The 14,213-nt window shown below is 37.1% G+C and overlaps 1 protein-coding gene across 1 annotated transcript; it reads right to left on the bottom strand.

Annotated features, from left to right (window-relative positions):
- Window positions 1-3,604: 3,604 nt before the first annotated feature.
- LOC109033371 (defensin heliomicin) lies at window positions 3,605-4,186 on the bottom strand. The gene has a single exon (XM_019045959.2). It carries the CDS (start codon window positions 4,091-4,093, stop codon window positions 3,875-3,877), a length of 219 nt encoding a protein of 72 aa, XP_018901504.1. The 5' UTR covers window positions 4,094-4,186; the 3' UTR covers window positions 3,605-3,874.
- Between the last annotated feature and the right edge of the window lie 10,027 nt (window positions 4,187-14,213).

Here is a 14,213-nt window from a genome sequence, read left to right as displayed (position 1 = left end):
ATATCTATAAGCGACTTTTTCTGGGTTTGATGCTAACTGTTCCCTACTATCCTGAGACACATTGAATTTTTTTTTTTTTTGAATTTATTCTTGAATTACGCCTACATAGAGTATTAAGTAATTTACATTTTAGAAGTACACTTAAACTAGACTATATATGCATTTTAACTTGTGGATTATTAAATCCTATGGGCGAGTCGAACTCTGAGGCAGAGTCAGAATGTACAGTTTAATTGTTCCAGGTGTCCCAGGCCAGGCCGCGGTAAATATTTATCGGCTGAGATGGGATCAGGAACTTAAGTTGGTCCTGGGAACACCTGAAACATTGAATTAAAATCGAGAATTAAAGTGTCAAATGCACAGGAACAATTGCACATTTGAAATTGAACTTGTAAAAAGTTGACAGTAAATAGTGCTGCCTTGCTAAAGAAGGACGCCGTTTGTAAAGTGAGCCGACTTTTTCCTTACAAAAAGTTTTTCTCATAGAAATTATTAGATAAGTGGACTAGATCGCGAGTAAAATTTCCTGAAAAAAATCAAAGGAAAAAATTCACACGTTTTCCGAAAAAATCTTAATTTATCTTAAGAAATTTGGCAACCTCCGATGGTTCATACGCCGTTTTACCTTCTCTCGGCCGAGTTTACTGGCTCAATCGTCTTGAAGGTGCTAATACATTATGAGTGGCATCAGCTGTTTGTTTATAAGTGAAGTCAAAGAGATGAATACTTCTCGTGGATTATAAAGAGTATCCTAACAAAATGTTAAGTCAGAATGTTGAGTAGCCATAACACTGAAAAAAAAAAAAAAAAAAAAAAACACATTGGATCGCGAGTTTAAGTATTAGAGCCCAACACTGGGTGGAGCGGCTTGCTGCCGGCACAGACGCCTACAAACCTAACATGGATACTTCACGCATTGCGCTATGCTTGAAGTATCCACTTAGGTTTGTAGGCGCTAATGCGCGTTGCGCGCTGGCCGCCCGCCTGCCGCGTCGTAGCGTGCCACGGCGCGGCGCCTCGAGTAACTATTTCACAACAAATGTGTTGTACAGTATCATACGAACTTGAAGGCGCTCCAGCATATTAAGAATGGCAGGCATCCTTTAAGAGTACGGAGCTTTCCTTGCAAAATAAATCAATATACTACGGCACAAAATGAGAGCGAAAGTTCAAAAACTCACCAAGTCCTAGCATCCGTATTTAATAACGTTTAGCATAATTTTTGTACATCATTAGAAAAAAAAAACACATTGGATCTAGAGTCCAGACTCTTGAAAACATTGACAAGAAAAAATACTCTTGATTCAATCGGATTTTTGCTTGAATCAAATCGAAATCCGCTGAAATTGAGAGACTTGGTTCTTGACTTAAGCTAGATTCTGATTGAATTAAGAGTACTTTTTCTTGTCGATGTTTTTAATAGTCTAGATTCTAGATCCAATGTGTTTTTTTCCAGTGAAGAGAGGAACTCAGAGAACTGCTGATGTAGTTCGACTGATTTTGTTTAAATGCGTCCGACCCAACGTCGTTCCACCGAAATTTTTCTCATGTAACATCGAAGAAATTCCATGATTAACGGTTTTAGCTCTCGCCTTGAACTTGAACGGTAGATGAGCAGTCGGGGTTGCAGCATCAACCTGTTCGTATCTTGTCGGCCGTGACTACCTCAACCTCACTAGGATGGGTCTGTGTAGTTGACCGAATCACATGTGGGGATTGGAGGATAAGGCGTATAAGTGCAGTTTTTGCTATTTCGAGAAATACGTGTTTTAAGTATCGGAATTACATGGAGTATTATGGCGGAGAGAAAGTTCAAACCTACTTTTTGATGCTTAAAAATTGCAATTTGGAAGCGAATATTTCGCAGAATTTACATTTAGACTAGTTTCACTTGAAGTCATTATTAACTTAGTTTTTTTTTTTTAAAAAAAAACTGCACTTATGCGCCTTGTCCTCCAAGCCCCTTTCATGTGCGCAATTATTGTTTCCTCAGTTTGCGATTGGTTAGTTGCGTTGAGCACAAATCATAATTTCATTGCTTATAGGCTGTTTCTCCAATTGAAATTATTTGGTTTTCGGCTGCTCATAATTGAAAGAAACAAAGTTTGAGCTTTTAGTCGATTCAGTGGTATAGCGAAACCAAGTAAAGTTAGGCCATGCTCGACAATAAAACAGTATGCAAGGTAAATACCTATAAATTCAAAAATTACCATTACATGGGGACAAAAGTAGCCGTATCGGCCATGGCAATGGTCTTCATCAGCACAATGAATAAAGATGGAAAATACTGAAGAAATATTATCTGAGGGTAATTTTTAAATAAACATGCACTTCTGCTGCACACCGTTTTAATGACAAGCATGGCCTGAATTTACAGTTTAGCTTCCACTGAATCGCGGCTGAAAACTCAAAAATTTTGTTTATTTCCCCTATCTAAAGCTTAAATTAAAGCTATTAAAACTTAATAGAGAATACATTGAGGGTTTGAAAAACGCTACACTTTGTAGATTATGAAACAATTATGTTTTAAATTAATTTAGGTTTTAGCAATATCATCATCAAAACATAATCTTGAGCAGACTCTTTTGGTAATCCACAAAGTAGTAAATCAACATATCTTACCAACTCCATATGATAAACGAAAAACTTGCATTAAAATTTAACGATATAGCCTTCTGAATATCTCCTTGTGGATTGCCAAAAAGATTTAATGAATTTGAGTAAATATAAGTTTGCATATGAGCCAATCTTAAGATTTGCTCAAATCTAATGTTTTTCCCCTTAGATATTTTATTGAACGTTATTCATATAATGTTTTTATATGATATCAGTCTACAAATCACAAGACCAGTGGCGTGGCGTGCTTTGCGATCTATCGATATTTCCCCATTTGAAGCTGTGGTAAATAATCGATTATTAAGGTGTTCGCTGCGAACACCCTGTTAATCGATTCTTTTCCATAGGTTTAAATGGCCGATCAATCGATATATCGCAAAGCACGCCACGACATTGCACAAGACCCTCCGTTCTCTCCGCTTCCTTTAAAAAACAAAACAAAACAAAAAATAGCCCATGCTACATAAATTTATGAGCAAGTCAATTCTTTGTATTTTTAACCATTATAGTTTGTTTTTACTTTAATTTTAAGCTAAATGTTTTCAATCAAATAGCACTGAGAGGACGAGGTTGACTATTTGCCTGTTATTGTATTAGACTTCCCCAAAAAATTCTAAACCACAAACTTTTCTCCATTCAACTCTAGGCAGGCTGCAAGAGTGACGATGCAATACGGGAAAAGAACATGGATAATGACGCACGTAAAAAATGAAAAACACTGAATCAGTCTCATGGTTTGTACTTCAAGAATACATGGTGCACATTAATAAAATATGAAATGCCTATAAATTTCAATCACATTGATAATACTTGTAAACTTCAGTGAACTTTCAATCAAGCAGGAATTATAGTCATTTCAATCATTACACTAGTGGACACTGACTTATCTTACTATTTATCTTACTCTATAATATAAAATTTTAAGAGACATGTGCAACGTATAATGCCTGAGACGCGTAGCGCTTCGGGGGGGGGGGGGGTGGGGGTCTGGACTGCGAAGCGGTCAGGAGGCTTAGCCCCTAGTTTTAGAAAAATTACCTTATCGATTGTTTTTTATCACTGATTGGACGAATTTCTGCCAAACGAAACTATGTGCTTCATGACGTGAGCCCCGTCATGCACATATCCTTATGAGACTCAGGGCTCATGTTGTAATGCACATAGTTCCGTTTGGCAGAAATACGTCCATTTAAAGAGCGTCTCTAGACTCCGATAGGTAGGATTGCATCGGATTATCTTGACAGGTTAAATTTCTCGCTTATTCGCACCAGCAATTAACATTCAAAAAGCTCCCACAATGGCCTCCTTTATGTCCTCGTCTCTTGCACTCTCCATTGCAGTCGGATGTGTAGTTGACGCCACCGAAGACGCAACTCCCGATGAGGACGTCTCCTTGGGCCGCGTTCTGCGGGGACGAAACGATCACCAAAAACGTGACGCAGACCAACAACAACATCGAGTTCACGTTTTTCACCATTTTGAACGGATGCGGATAGCTGATTTTCAGTCGTTGAAGGGTGAGGTCACAGAAGCTTCGGATTCGGAATTCTGACCTGGAACAAGAAAGTAGAATCAGAGTATTTCGTCACCTTCCAGGCAAAGTATAGCAAGCGCCATGCGACGTTTAAAAATTTCCGCCGTCATTATATTTTTTTACAGAGAAATTTTTCAACGAAGCTGTCCGAAAATTACACCGAATTTTCTTTGTGCTGCCGATAAAATTTAGTGAAATTTTCGAACAGATTCAACCAACAATTTCTCAGTAAAAAAATAAAATGGCGGCGGAAATTTTAAACGTCGCATGGCGCTTGTGATACTTTGCCTGGAAGGTGACGATTTAATGTAGCACTGCCATGCTAAGGAAGAGCGCCGTATGAGCCTTCAGACGTTGCCAAATTTTCCTCGATAAAAACCGAATTTGCAGGGAAAATCGTAAGTATTTTTTTTTCATTTTTCAAAATTTTCAGACAATTTCGTACGCAATTTAATCTTAAACATCTAGAAATGTCAAAGAAAAATGTGCACAAATGTCGTCAAAAATACACGTTTTATCAAGGAAAATTTGGCAACTCTCGAATGTTCATACGGCGTTTTTCCTTAGCACGGCAGAGTAGTACAAATATGTGTTCCGGGCCCGGGGTTAGATAGTGGCGATTTTTGAAAGTTGGCAACGCTGTTTTTCCTCCATTTACATTAAAAATATCATATATTTGGTGAGGCAAGCTGCCTCCTCAAGAATTGATTATTTCACATAAGTTTAAGAAGAGGGAAAAAAAGTTGCCATTTTCAAGAATCGCTACTGGGGTTAGATCATCGTCAGACTACAAAAACGTGTTTCATGGATCAAAATAAGACTTTCTCCCGTTAATTGATTGGACCGCGTTCAGCAGAAAGGAAACAAGCCACATCAGCTATTTCCAAAAACTGGGCAATTTCATTTTTTACAAGAGAACGTTTCTACGTATTCCTTTGATAGTCACCAAATTTCCTCCAACAAAGTGTTTACTTTGAAGGAGAGTTATGAATATTTCCTCTTGAAATTTTCAGATAACTAGATCTGATTGCGAGTAAAATTTTCTAAAAAATTGGAGAAAAAATATTCACAGATTGCCTTGAAAATTCGTATTTCAACAGAAAAAATTTGGCAGTGTCTGAATGCTCATACGGCTCAGCACAGCAGTGTGGCTCTGCGGGTATCAAAGGAATTAGTACTTACGGTTTAATTGCAAAGGAAGATGGTATAGAGCACAGCACAGATTGAATTCTCTCTGCTAACTGTCAGTGGTATAAATGCACACCTATCTTTTGAAGGAGTTTGGGACCGAACAAAGCGGAAAAAACTCCTGAATGAGGAAATTAAACCCTGGGATTACCACTCAAAATTAACATCGATAAATGGAAATTGGGTCAGCATAAATTACAGCAGCGAGTGCAAAGGCACAGCCTGCAGCTAAAAGGGAAACCCCAAGTGTGCATGAACCTTTTTTAGTATGTTGAAGTTTTTTGCCAACGTGCGCTAAAAATTCAGCATAAAGCTGAAAATTTCAATACAGAGGGAAACAAGCTGGTAAATACAACACTTAGTAAATGGTAAAATGTGCACAGCAGTGTATCTGTAACGCCATTAACCGCGATACGTTGCTCGGTAATTACAACATCGATGTGTGACTATCCATGGGAAAAGAGAATCTCAGTGCTGAATATGTCAAAATTTATCTCGTCAAGTCATGTCAAGACATGAAAGTTTGGCGTTCGCAGTTCCAAAAAAATAAAACGAAAGCATAGAGGAAAAAAGTAGAGTGTATTAATGCACTTCGTTCGCGCCTCACAATTTTTTAAATAGAATACAACTCTCCGATCACTCTTGTGTGGCCAGAAATGAACTAGACTGCTTTCAAGATATTTATACTATTTAACTCCAAACAATTTTCCAGGAAAATGAAGTCTGCGGGTGGAAAGTGAGGGAAGTTATTAAAATGCAGTAATGTTCTTTCGTCTACAAAAATACGATAATAATGCCCATAGTAAACCCCAAAATTACGGAAGAACCTCTGTCGCACGGATCCTATTCCATCGGACTTTGTTTTATGGATGATTAATTATGCACCTTTTAGAGAAATTTTTGGCGCTTTTTGAAAAACTCCACCGAAAAATGTCATGCAAAGTATACATCGATCCGTGAGATGTGTTGCGGACGAGGAGGAGGGAGGGTTCCCTTGAAGATATATAACAACCAACAAATAAAATTGATCAGTGCATGTTATGATTCCTTATGCGCGTATTAATTATAACTAATTTTGTGATCTCTTATTATTGCTTCAGCAATGTCCACCCCTTGCATTTGAACGTATTTCTGCCAAACGGAATTATGTGCATTAAGACATGAGCCCTGAGACCCATAAGAATATATGCATGACAGGGCTCACGTCATAATGCACATAGTTCCGTTTGACAGAAATACGTCCATTTAAAGAGCTCTTTTCCCAAAAAATAATCCTTCTATGAGACTTAAAAAGAAAAAGTGCAAACATTAAAATTCATCATTACGTTCAGTTCACTGAAAGGTCATAAGGAAGAGCTTCGTATTGATGTCGTCGATATTGTTGGTAAAAATAAATGGCACGATTTGAAAGAAAAAAGAAACTCACAAAATTAATATAGACTGAGTTAGCATACTCTAAATTTGAAGCGTAGGAACGCTCTACAATGTCTAATTAACGCAAGCCTACACTAGCGGTGCCTGGTGAACCTTGGCACGAGCATGCATTTAAAAAAGAGGATTATCAACTCACAGACGAATCTTCAGAGGAAATTGGGAGGAGCAACTTTGAATCAGCACGAAGAGAACAACGGTTCTTATACCTTTGCAGCTTGATCGACAAAATCATAAATGGACGTATTTATGCTAAAAGGAACTATGTGCATAGGATTTAGCGTGTGATATAGTTCTTTATAGCATTAAGTCCAAATGATCAAGAAGAATAAGGAAAAGTGCCAAAAAGAACAGTTTGAATGACGGACAAAAACAAGGAAGCCCTCAGTCTAGAATTTTTTGACTAGACACGATAAATTTTGTCGATTAAATTATGCCTCCCAAACGAGCTTGTCATCTCAAAATGAGCAGTGGTCGAGTTCAACGTAGGGACGTCAGAGGTCAACCTTCAAGCCACATAGACGGTCTAAATGAAGATCTCTACATGTACGTGATCAACTAGCGGGAAATTCCCGATTTTGATTTTTTGTAAAATAATTAGTTTGTTTTAAGTATGGATTTGGCTGCATTATAGTTGTTGAAGGCTGGATATTGACCAGGACTCTATACATTGAGCCGCCGGCAAAATTGTAAACTCAAAGACAGTGTGTAAACTGCTCGTTGAAAAGGTCATCACTTCTCTCAAAAAAGAGAGCCAATTGGCAGTTGGTAGCAAATAAATCGCCGGGTGACATTTGAGAGTTGCATTTAGCAAGAAATATCCCATCACTTTCTTCCTCTCTGTAAACTGCATTACCTGTAAGCTTTTCAAAGAAAATTCAGTGCATCATGGCATTGATTTAGTGCTCAGTTACCCAATAGAAAATAATAGTATGATTTTTCATTTCTGAAGAGGAGACCTAGTCAAATTTGACTATTTGTAAGTGTATTATATTCGACGATTGACTTTAAAATAACACCAAAATGGCCATAACCCATGTAGAATAGTGTGATTAAAGTTGTAAATTATATACTTCATATTATTGGATGCGATAAGATAGCAATTTTTCACAATGCGATTGCAATATTTTTACATAATTAAATTTGGTCAATAAAAACCGATTTTAAAACATCATTAAGATGAGTTTCAAGCAGCAAAAGATAGACAATTTGCAATGAAAAGAAAAAATATTGTAACGTATTCCAAATCCACCGCAAAGCATGTCAGTCAGAAAATCCCCTTCAAATAGTAGATAGGCAACATACGAATCAAATTGATACGGAAGCAATCATTTTACAATGGAATTATGTAATTGCAACATGTGCTATACTTGGGAACTGGGTCTATATTCTAACTGATTCTATGTGTGATTAGCTGCTTGGTATCTTACATTGTCAACACGACCAGTTTTCAAAAAAAAAAAAAAAAAAAAAAAAAAAAAAAAAAAAAAAAAAAAAACATGTGCCAGGAGAATTCACCACAACATCGCCGGTGGCTTACTAGTATAATTACCGTATTGATGTTCGTTTATGAAAAATTCTCTGTCAAGTTATTCCTGGAAAAATAGGGTTTCAGACGGATATTTCTGGGAATATTGCCGGAAATGGGATAGTTCTCACTTAGATTCCTACTCCTGCACTAGAAAAAACTGATTGAACAACCATATAAGTGATGTTCCAAATGAATTCTTAATTAAAAGTAGTCATAACCATGAAAAGTAGTATTTTTATCATTAAGTTGGTACTTTCATGGCCACTTTTGTAAAATTACTATTTAATGGGTTAAGGTATAAATACCACTATTATTGGTTATGGCTATACCACTACTTACGAGTTCACATGGATCACCTTTATTTTGATATTAAACCATAGATTAGAACCATAGATAGAACCATTTGATATTAAACCACCTATTTCAACCATAGTTGTTTTTTCAGCGTCGCATTGCGTAGTACACGACTAAAATAAGTCGCGGAGGAACAACTAAACTTTGTGGTGATGATGAAAAAACAATTTTAAGCTGTACGAATGTTAGCCAGCAAGCTAAAACCTAAATCATCGCTCACTGATGTTTAACACCAAATACTGCCTGTAAGTAAGGAGGGAGCTACGCCAGAGAAAAAAATATTGGGAAAGAGACGTCACGATTTTCCCCACCGATTTCTTTATCCTCTTGGATAACGACCGTATCAAGTCTATTGCTCGAGTAAAAAATATAAATAAGCAATCAAGAGGAAATAAAATAAAAACCCAATTCAGCGAGACCGATGCTCTTTGCATCGGTATTCCCCAACAATGTTGCTGAACTGCGCTACATTTTACATTCAAATTTCGCGCATCTCTCCAACTCTGGCCAATGCAACACCTCGAGCATACTGGGATTTACACTCTGGGTTTCCCCTAGTTTTTTTTCGCTTATCTTGCAGATCGTTCCGATTTGGTCCTGTAAAATAATTCCCCAATCAACATTCCCCATAGTTTTTTTCCCCGTTTCTTCTTCCACGCCGTCGAAAAATAATCTTATAAATACTATCAGCACTCTCCTTAGAGATTCAAAGTTGCTCGTTCTTCCGAAGCCTTCTCTACTAATTTGCTGTGAGTACTTGTGCTTTTAGTGATGTTTTGAAAGTTTTATTTGTTGACCCTTCTCCGTCGTTTCCGTTTCTTGTTTCTAAGCATTAACGGAATGATAGATTTTACTACTACTACTACTACTAAGTCACTCTCATAGCGCTTCTGTGCGCTCTGTGACGCCCAACAGCCACTGATAGCGATCCTATGGTATCTAATGGTAGCTTTTGCAGTGCTCATTTTTGAGTCTCTAAAAATTGACTCTGCTGCAGAAGAAGGGGTCCTTTTCTGAAGTCAGTCTGTGAAGAGAAGATTTTACTTCGTCCAAAACACTGTTCTCATATTTCATTTTATTTATTTTTTATTTATATCACATTAAACTATCGCTGTATCTACCTATGCTTTTTTTTAAAATAATCGGTCCAAGTCACGTGGAAGCTCAAAGATATAACACCTATGTCCAGCAACATTTTGTATTTTTGGCATTAGGCTCAGTCTCTATTGAACATTTTTATTTTAATGATGAAGAAGACGAGCCAATTTTCTGACGAGACCTTTAGGATCTTCAGGATCTATAAGTTTTAAATTTAAATGAATATCCGTTTGATGAATCTTTCAAATTCTACTTATTTAATTAGTATTAAGATAAAAGTCCGCTTCAAGAATGTTGAAAAATTTGCATCTGTGATCTCGTTACAGAGTGAACATGTTCATTTCAGAAAAATAAGAATTAAATTATTTTCCACTATAAAATCGACACCATTTTTATGACGAAGACCACTATCTAAAAAAAGGAGAAGAAAATACAACTGTACCTACCGAATTTACCTGAATTGAGCTGACTGAAATTTATTTTGCCGAATCTTCTCTGATGTTTTATTTTTTAAACAGAAAATTAAGTGACACTGAATCTTGAAACTGTGCTGTAGGTACTAATTCTTCAAAATCTAGAGTTCGTCTACAGAAATTTATAAGAATTTAGCAGATTCATTCTCTGTTTAAAAAAAATAAAAGACCAAGAGGAGATTAGGCAACATAAGACGCATGCAGTCAGGCTGATGATTTTGAATTCGTCAAGTTAATAACTTACATGCTAATAAATATTATCATATGATCTAAATGCTGAATAAAAATGAAAAAAAGTTAATTGTAGTCGAATTTGAAGCTGAACCCACAATAATAATCATCTTGAACTAACGATTTAGTGCCATTCTGAAGGGCTCTATACATATAGTATTGCCGCTCCTCTGACGTAAGAGCGTAACTCAATTTTGAGACGAGCCCTACTATCCATATAACTCTAGGCTTTAGAGACTTCTTCAATATGGAGATACGTTCTTTAGTCCGAAAGGCGTCTGTATCTCAGGTGATGACCTCGGATTAATCAACCGCACGCGCCGCGCAGTTTATTATGTCCTCTTTCAGTGTTGCCAATCGGCTCTTGAATAGCTCCTTTTTCATTTTTAATGGCTTTTAAGAGACATTTAAAATCATAAGTTTTTAGGAAATTTCAGACATAGATGTTGAATTCAGTAATGGAGATGTTGCATGTGTGAGGAATTTGCGATTTGACTATTGATTCGTATGTAAAAGTTTGCGAGGAGCGTGATGGTGCCACTGGTTTTTTCTGAAATCAACTCCCAAGCTCAAAAAAAGCTTTCCAGTTGAGACCAAAATGGAGGGGATATCCCACGCTATCCTCAGAGTCCACGTCTACATCAAGAAAAACTCTCCATGCAAAGATAGGGGCAAATACATTAGCAGGGTTGCGTGTTTCAGTTTTAGAGTCCCCAAATAAAGTGGCAGCCCTGTCAATGTATTTGCTCCCTATCTTTGCATGGAGAGTTTTTCTTGATGTAGACGTGGACTCTAAGGATAGCGTGGGATATCCCCTCCATTTCGGTCTCAACTGGAAAGCTTTTTTTGAGCTTTGGAGTTGATTTCAGAAAAAAACAGTGGCACCATCACGCTTCTCGCGAACTTTTACATACGAATCAATAGTCAAATCGCAAATTCCTCACACATGCAACATCTCCATTGCCATCAGTGTTTGTCTCTGTAAAACAGGCATACTCATTAAAATTTTAAAAATGCAGAAGTGGCTTTAAGTGTTGTTTGAACGTACACAATCTGAAGAGCGAAATTTTACTCTGGAGTTTTTCCCCTATGTAATGAGCATTTTCAAGAAATTACATTGACTAGTTGACTGATTTCGCGTTTTGGCCATTGATATTTTACTCGCATGTTTGCATTTATTATGTTTTTCCTTATTTTTTACTTTTGGTTCCAGGTTCCAAGCCAAAACCGACCACATCATGCACAAGCTTTTCGCATTCTTCGTCTTCGCCTTGGTGGCCGCATTCATGATCGCCGGCGCCCAATCGAATTGCCTCTCAGACGGCGCCGCCTGCCAATCAGATGGATCCATCGGCAACTGTTGCTCTGGGTTCTGCTTACAATACGTTGAACCAGGACTACACGCAACTCCCGGAACCTGCACTTACAAATCTTAAACGCTCCCCTGCTGATCATTACCTCCTCCAATATGGATCCTCAACCCATCTGAAACTTACTAAGTTTGAAACCATGTAACACATATTTCTCCTGAGTTCTTTTGCTCATACCTTTGTTCCTTCAATATGTGACAATTTGTATATAATACTTTTACATTTACGTTCAATTAATGAATAAATTAAGGCCAACCAAAAATTGAGTTTTTTTTGGACTGTGCAAAATATTATGTTTTTTAGTGGCATGAGCACCAGATCACCGATATTGATACTTTTCATATCGACGGTGCGAAACTACCAAACCACGTATCTCGGTTGGACTACCAGCCATACTTTATTTTTTAAGTATAAAACCACTCAACGTCAATTCTTGAATACTTTCGTGTTTTTCCTCTGTGCGAACTCCGACTCCACATCGCCTGTCCCGGCTGGTTGAAATACTCTAATCAGACAATTTTTGGTCGTTCGCCTCAATATCGCCAGGGAGGCACTCTGATGAGTTATTAAGGAAACTGATTAAAATGCCTAACATATAAAGTAGTGCCATAAATAATATGCTTTGGAACAATTTCAAACAAATGTTTCCGGCGAGGAATCACAACATTAAAAATTTCGAGAACCATTCAGTGTGTTTAAAAAAGTAAAATAAGGATCTTCTTCCTTTTTTTTTATTTTTACTTAACAAAGCTGACTTCTTGGCAAAGCTTCGATTAAAATATCTCATTAAAATTTGACGCAGAGAAAATTATTTGTTAAAAACATTTTTGAGTTTCAATTCTTAATGTTCAGGACTCAAAATTGACGAATGAAACCTTACGCTCCTAATTAGCATGACAAAAATTGGGAACATTAAAAGCTCATATTGGTGTTAATACGGAAAGTAGGGGCCTTAGACAAGGTTTCATTGATTTTCTTGTAAAATTCTCTTCAAGAAGCACTCTATACAATTTATGAGGTGAAGAAATTTGCATCAAAATTGGCAGTTTTAGTCAAAAGTTTAATGTCCAAGTTCTCTGAAAAGCTCATTTTTATTATTACTATGCGGACTTTACAGCGAGGATCTAAAATGATAGAATGTCTTCAGTTCTTCATGACTGAAAATGACTGGACTGAAATGAAGCTGGTTCCCTTGGAAACGAGCCGTCAAGTTCCATTTCCTGGTTTGGTATGCTCCACGGATTCTTTGGAGCTCACAATAAGTGGATTATGAGATACGTGCGAAACAGTAAAACACAGTCAAATACTGTAAAAAAACGGTAAAAAACGGTAAGAAACAGTCATAAACAGTCAAAAATACTTGTTTCTTGGCTCAGGTAGTTTCAGCGAGTGTAAGGAAAAGGTGCTAACGATTTTACGCCTCAAAATATGTAGTATTAGTCTTTTATTTCAAATCAGTGAGGAAATGTGCATCGGAATTTGCCTGAAAGAGTTTTAAAAATTGAAAACTTAATTTGTTTAAGACGATCTAAGCTGAAAATTAGAATTGAAGTGTGGAAAAAATAAAGGGTAAATTATGTTTGAAATTTTGGGTTCAAAATTTAATGAAAATAATAATAATGACCATAGAATATATAATTTGTAGAATCTTGAAAACAAAATTAAATGAACCTCTCTGTAAAAATTACAGAATTTAATGAAGTTCAATTAAAATCAGAATGAGAGGTCGGAGCATTTTTAGTGTATTTTCCGAAGAAAATACACTAATGTGTAGATGTGTGATGTATAGAAGATACACACGTACATCACAGTAAAAGCTCAAAATATAAAATAAAAAATTAAAACGCTTTGGAAATCATTAAATTTGACACGGAGCAACCTTTAAATTTACAAAACGCACATTATATTTTCCTATAATACATATGTGTTTTCATTACTTTAAATGAGAATAATCCAAGCAGAGTGTGCAAACATTTCAAAATCATGAGCTGAAAATCGCTGACTTCGCAAGTTTAAGTATTAGAGCCCAACACTGGGTGGAGCGGCTTGCTGCCGGCGCGCAACGCGCACAGACGCCTACAAACCTAACATGGATACTTCACGCATTGCGCTATGCTTGAAGTATCCACTTAGGTTTGTAGGCGTCAATGCGCGATGGGCGCTGGCCGCCCGCCTGCCGCGTCGCAGCGTGCCACGCCGCGGCGCCTCAAGCAACTATTTCACATCAAATGTGTTGTACAGTATTATACGAACTTGAAGGCGCTCCAGCATATTAAGAATGGCAGGCATCCTTTAAGAGTACGGAGCTTTCCTTGCAAAATAAATCAATATACTACGGCACAAAATGAGAGCGAAAAATCAAAAACTCACCAAGTCCTAGCATCCGT

This window comes from Bemisia tabaci, chromosome 6 (genome assembly GCF_918797505.1).
Source record: "Bemisia tabaci chromosome 6, PGI_BMITA_v3".
NCBI classification, from domain to species: domain Eukaryota; kingdom Metazoa; phylum Arthropoda; class Insecta; order Hemiptera; family Aleyrodidae; genus Bemisia; species Bemisia tabaci.
Note: the sequence above shows the minus strand (reverse complement) of the source record. Positions and strands in the feature narration are given on the sequence as shown.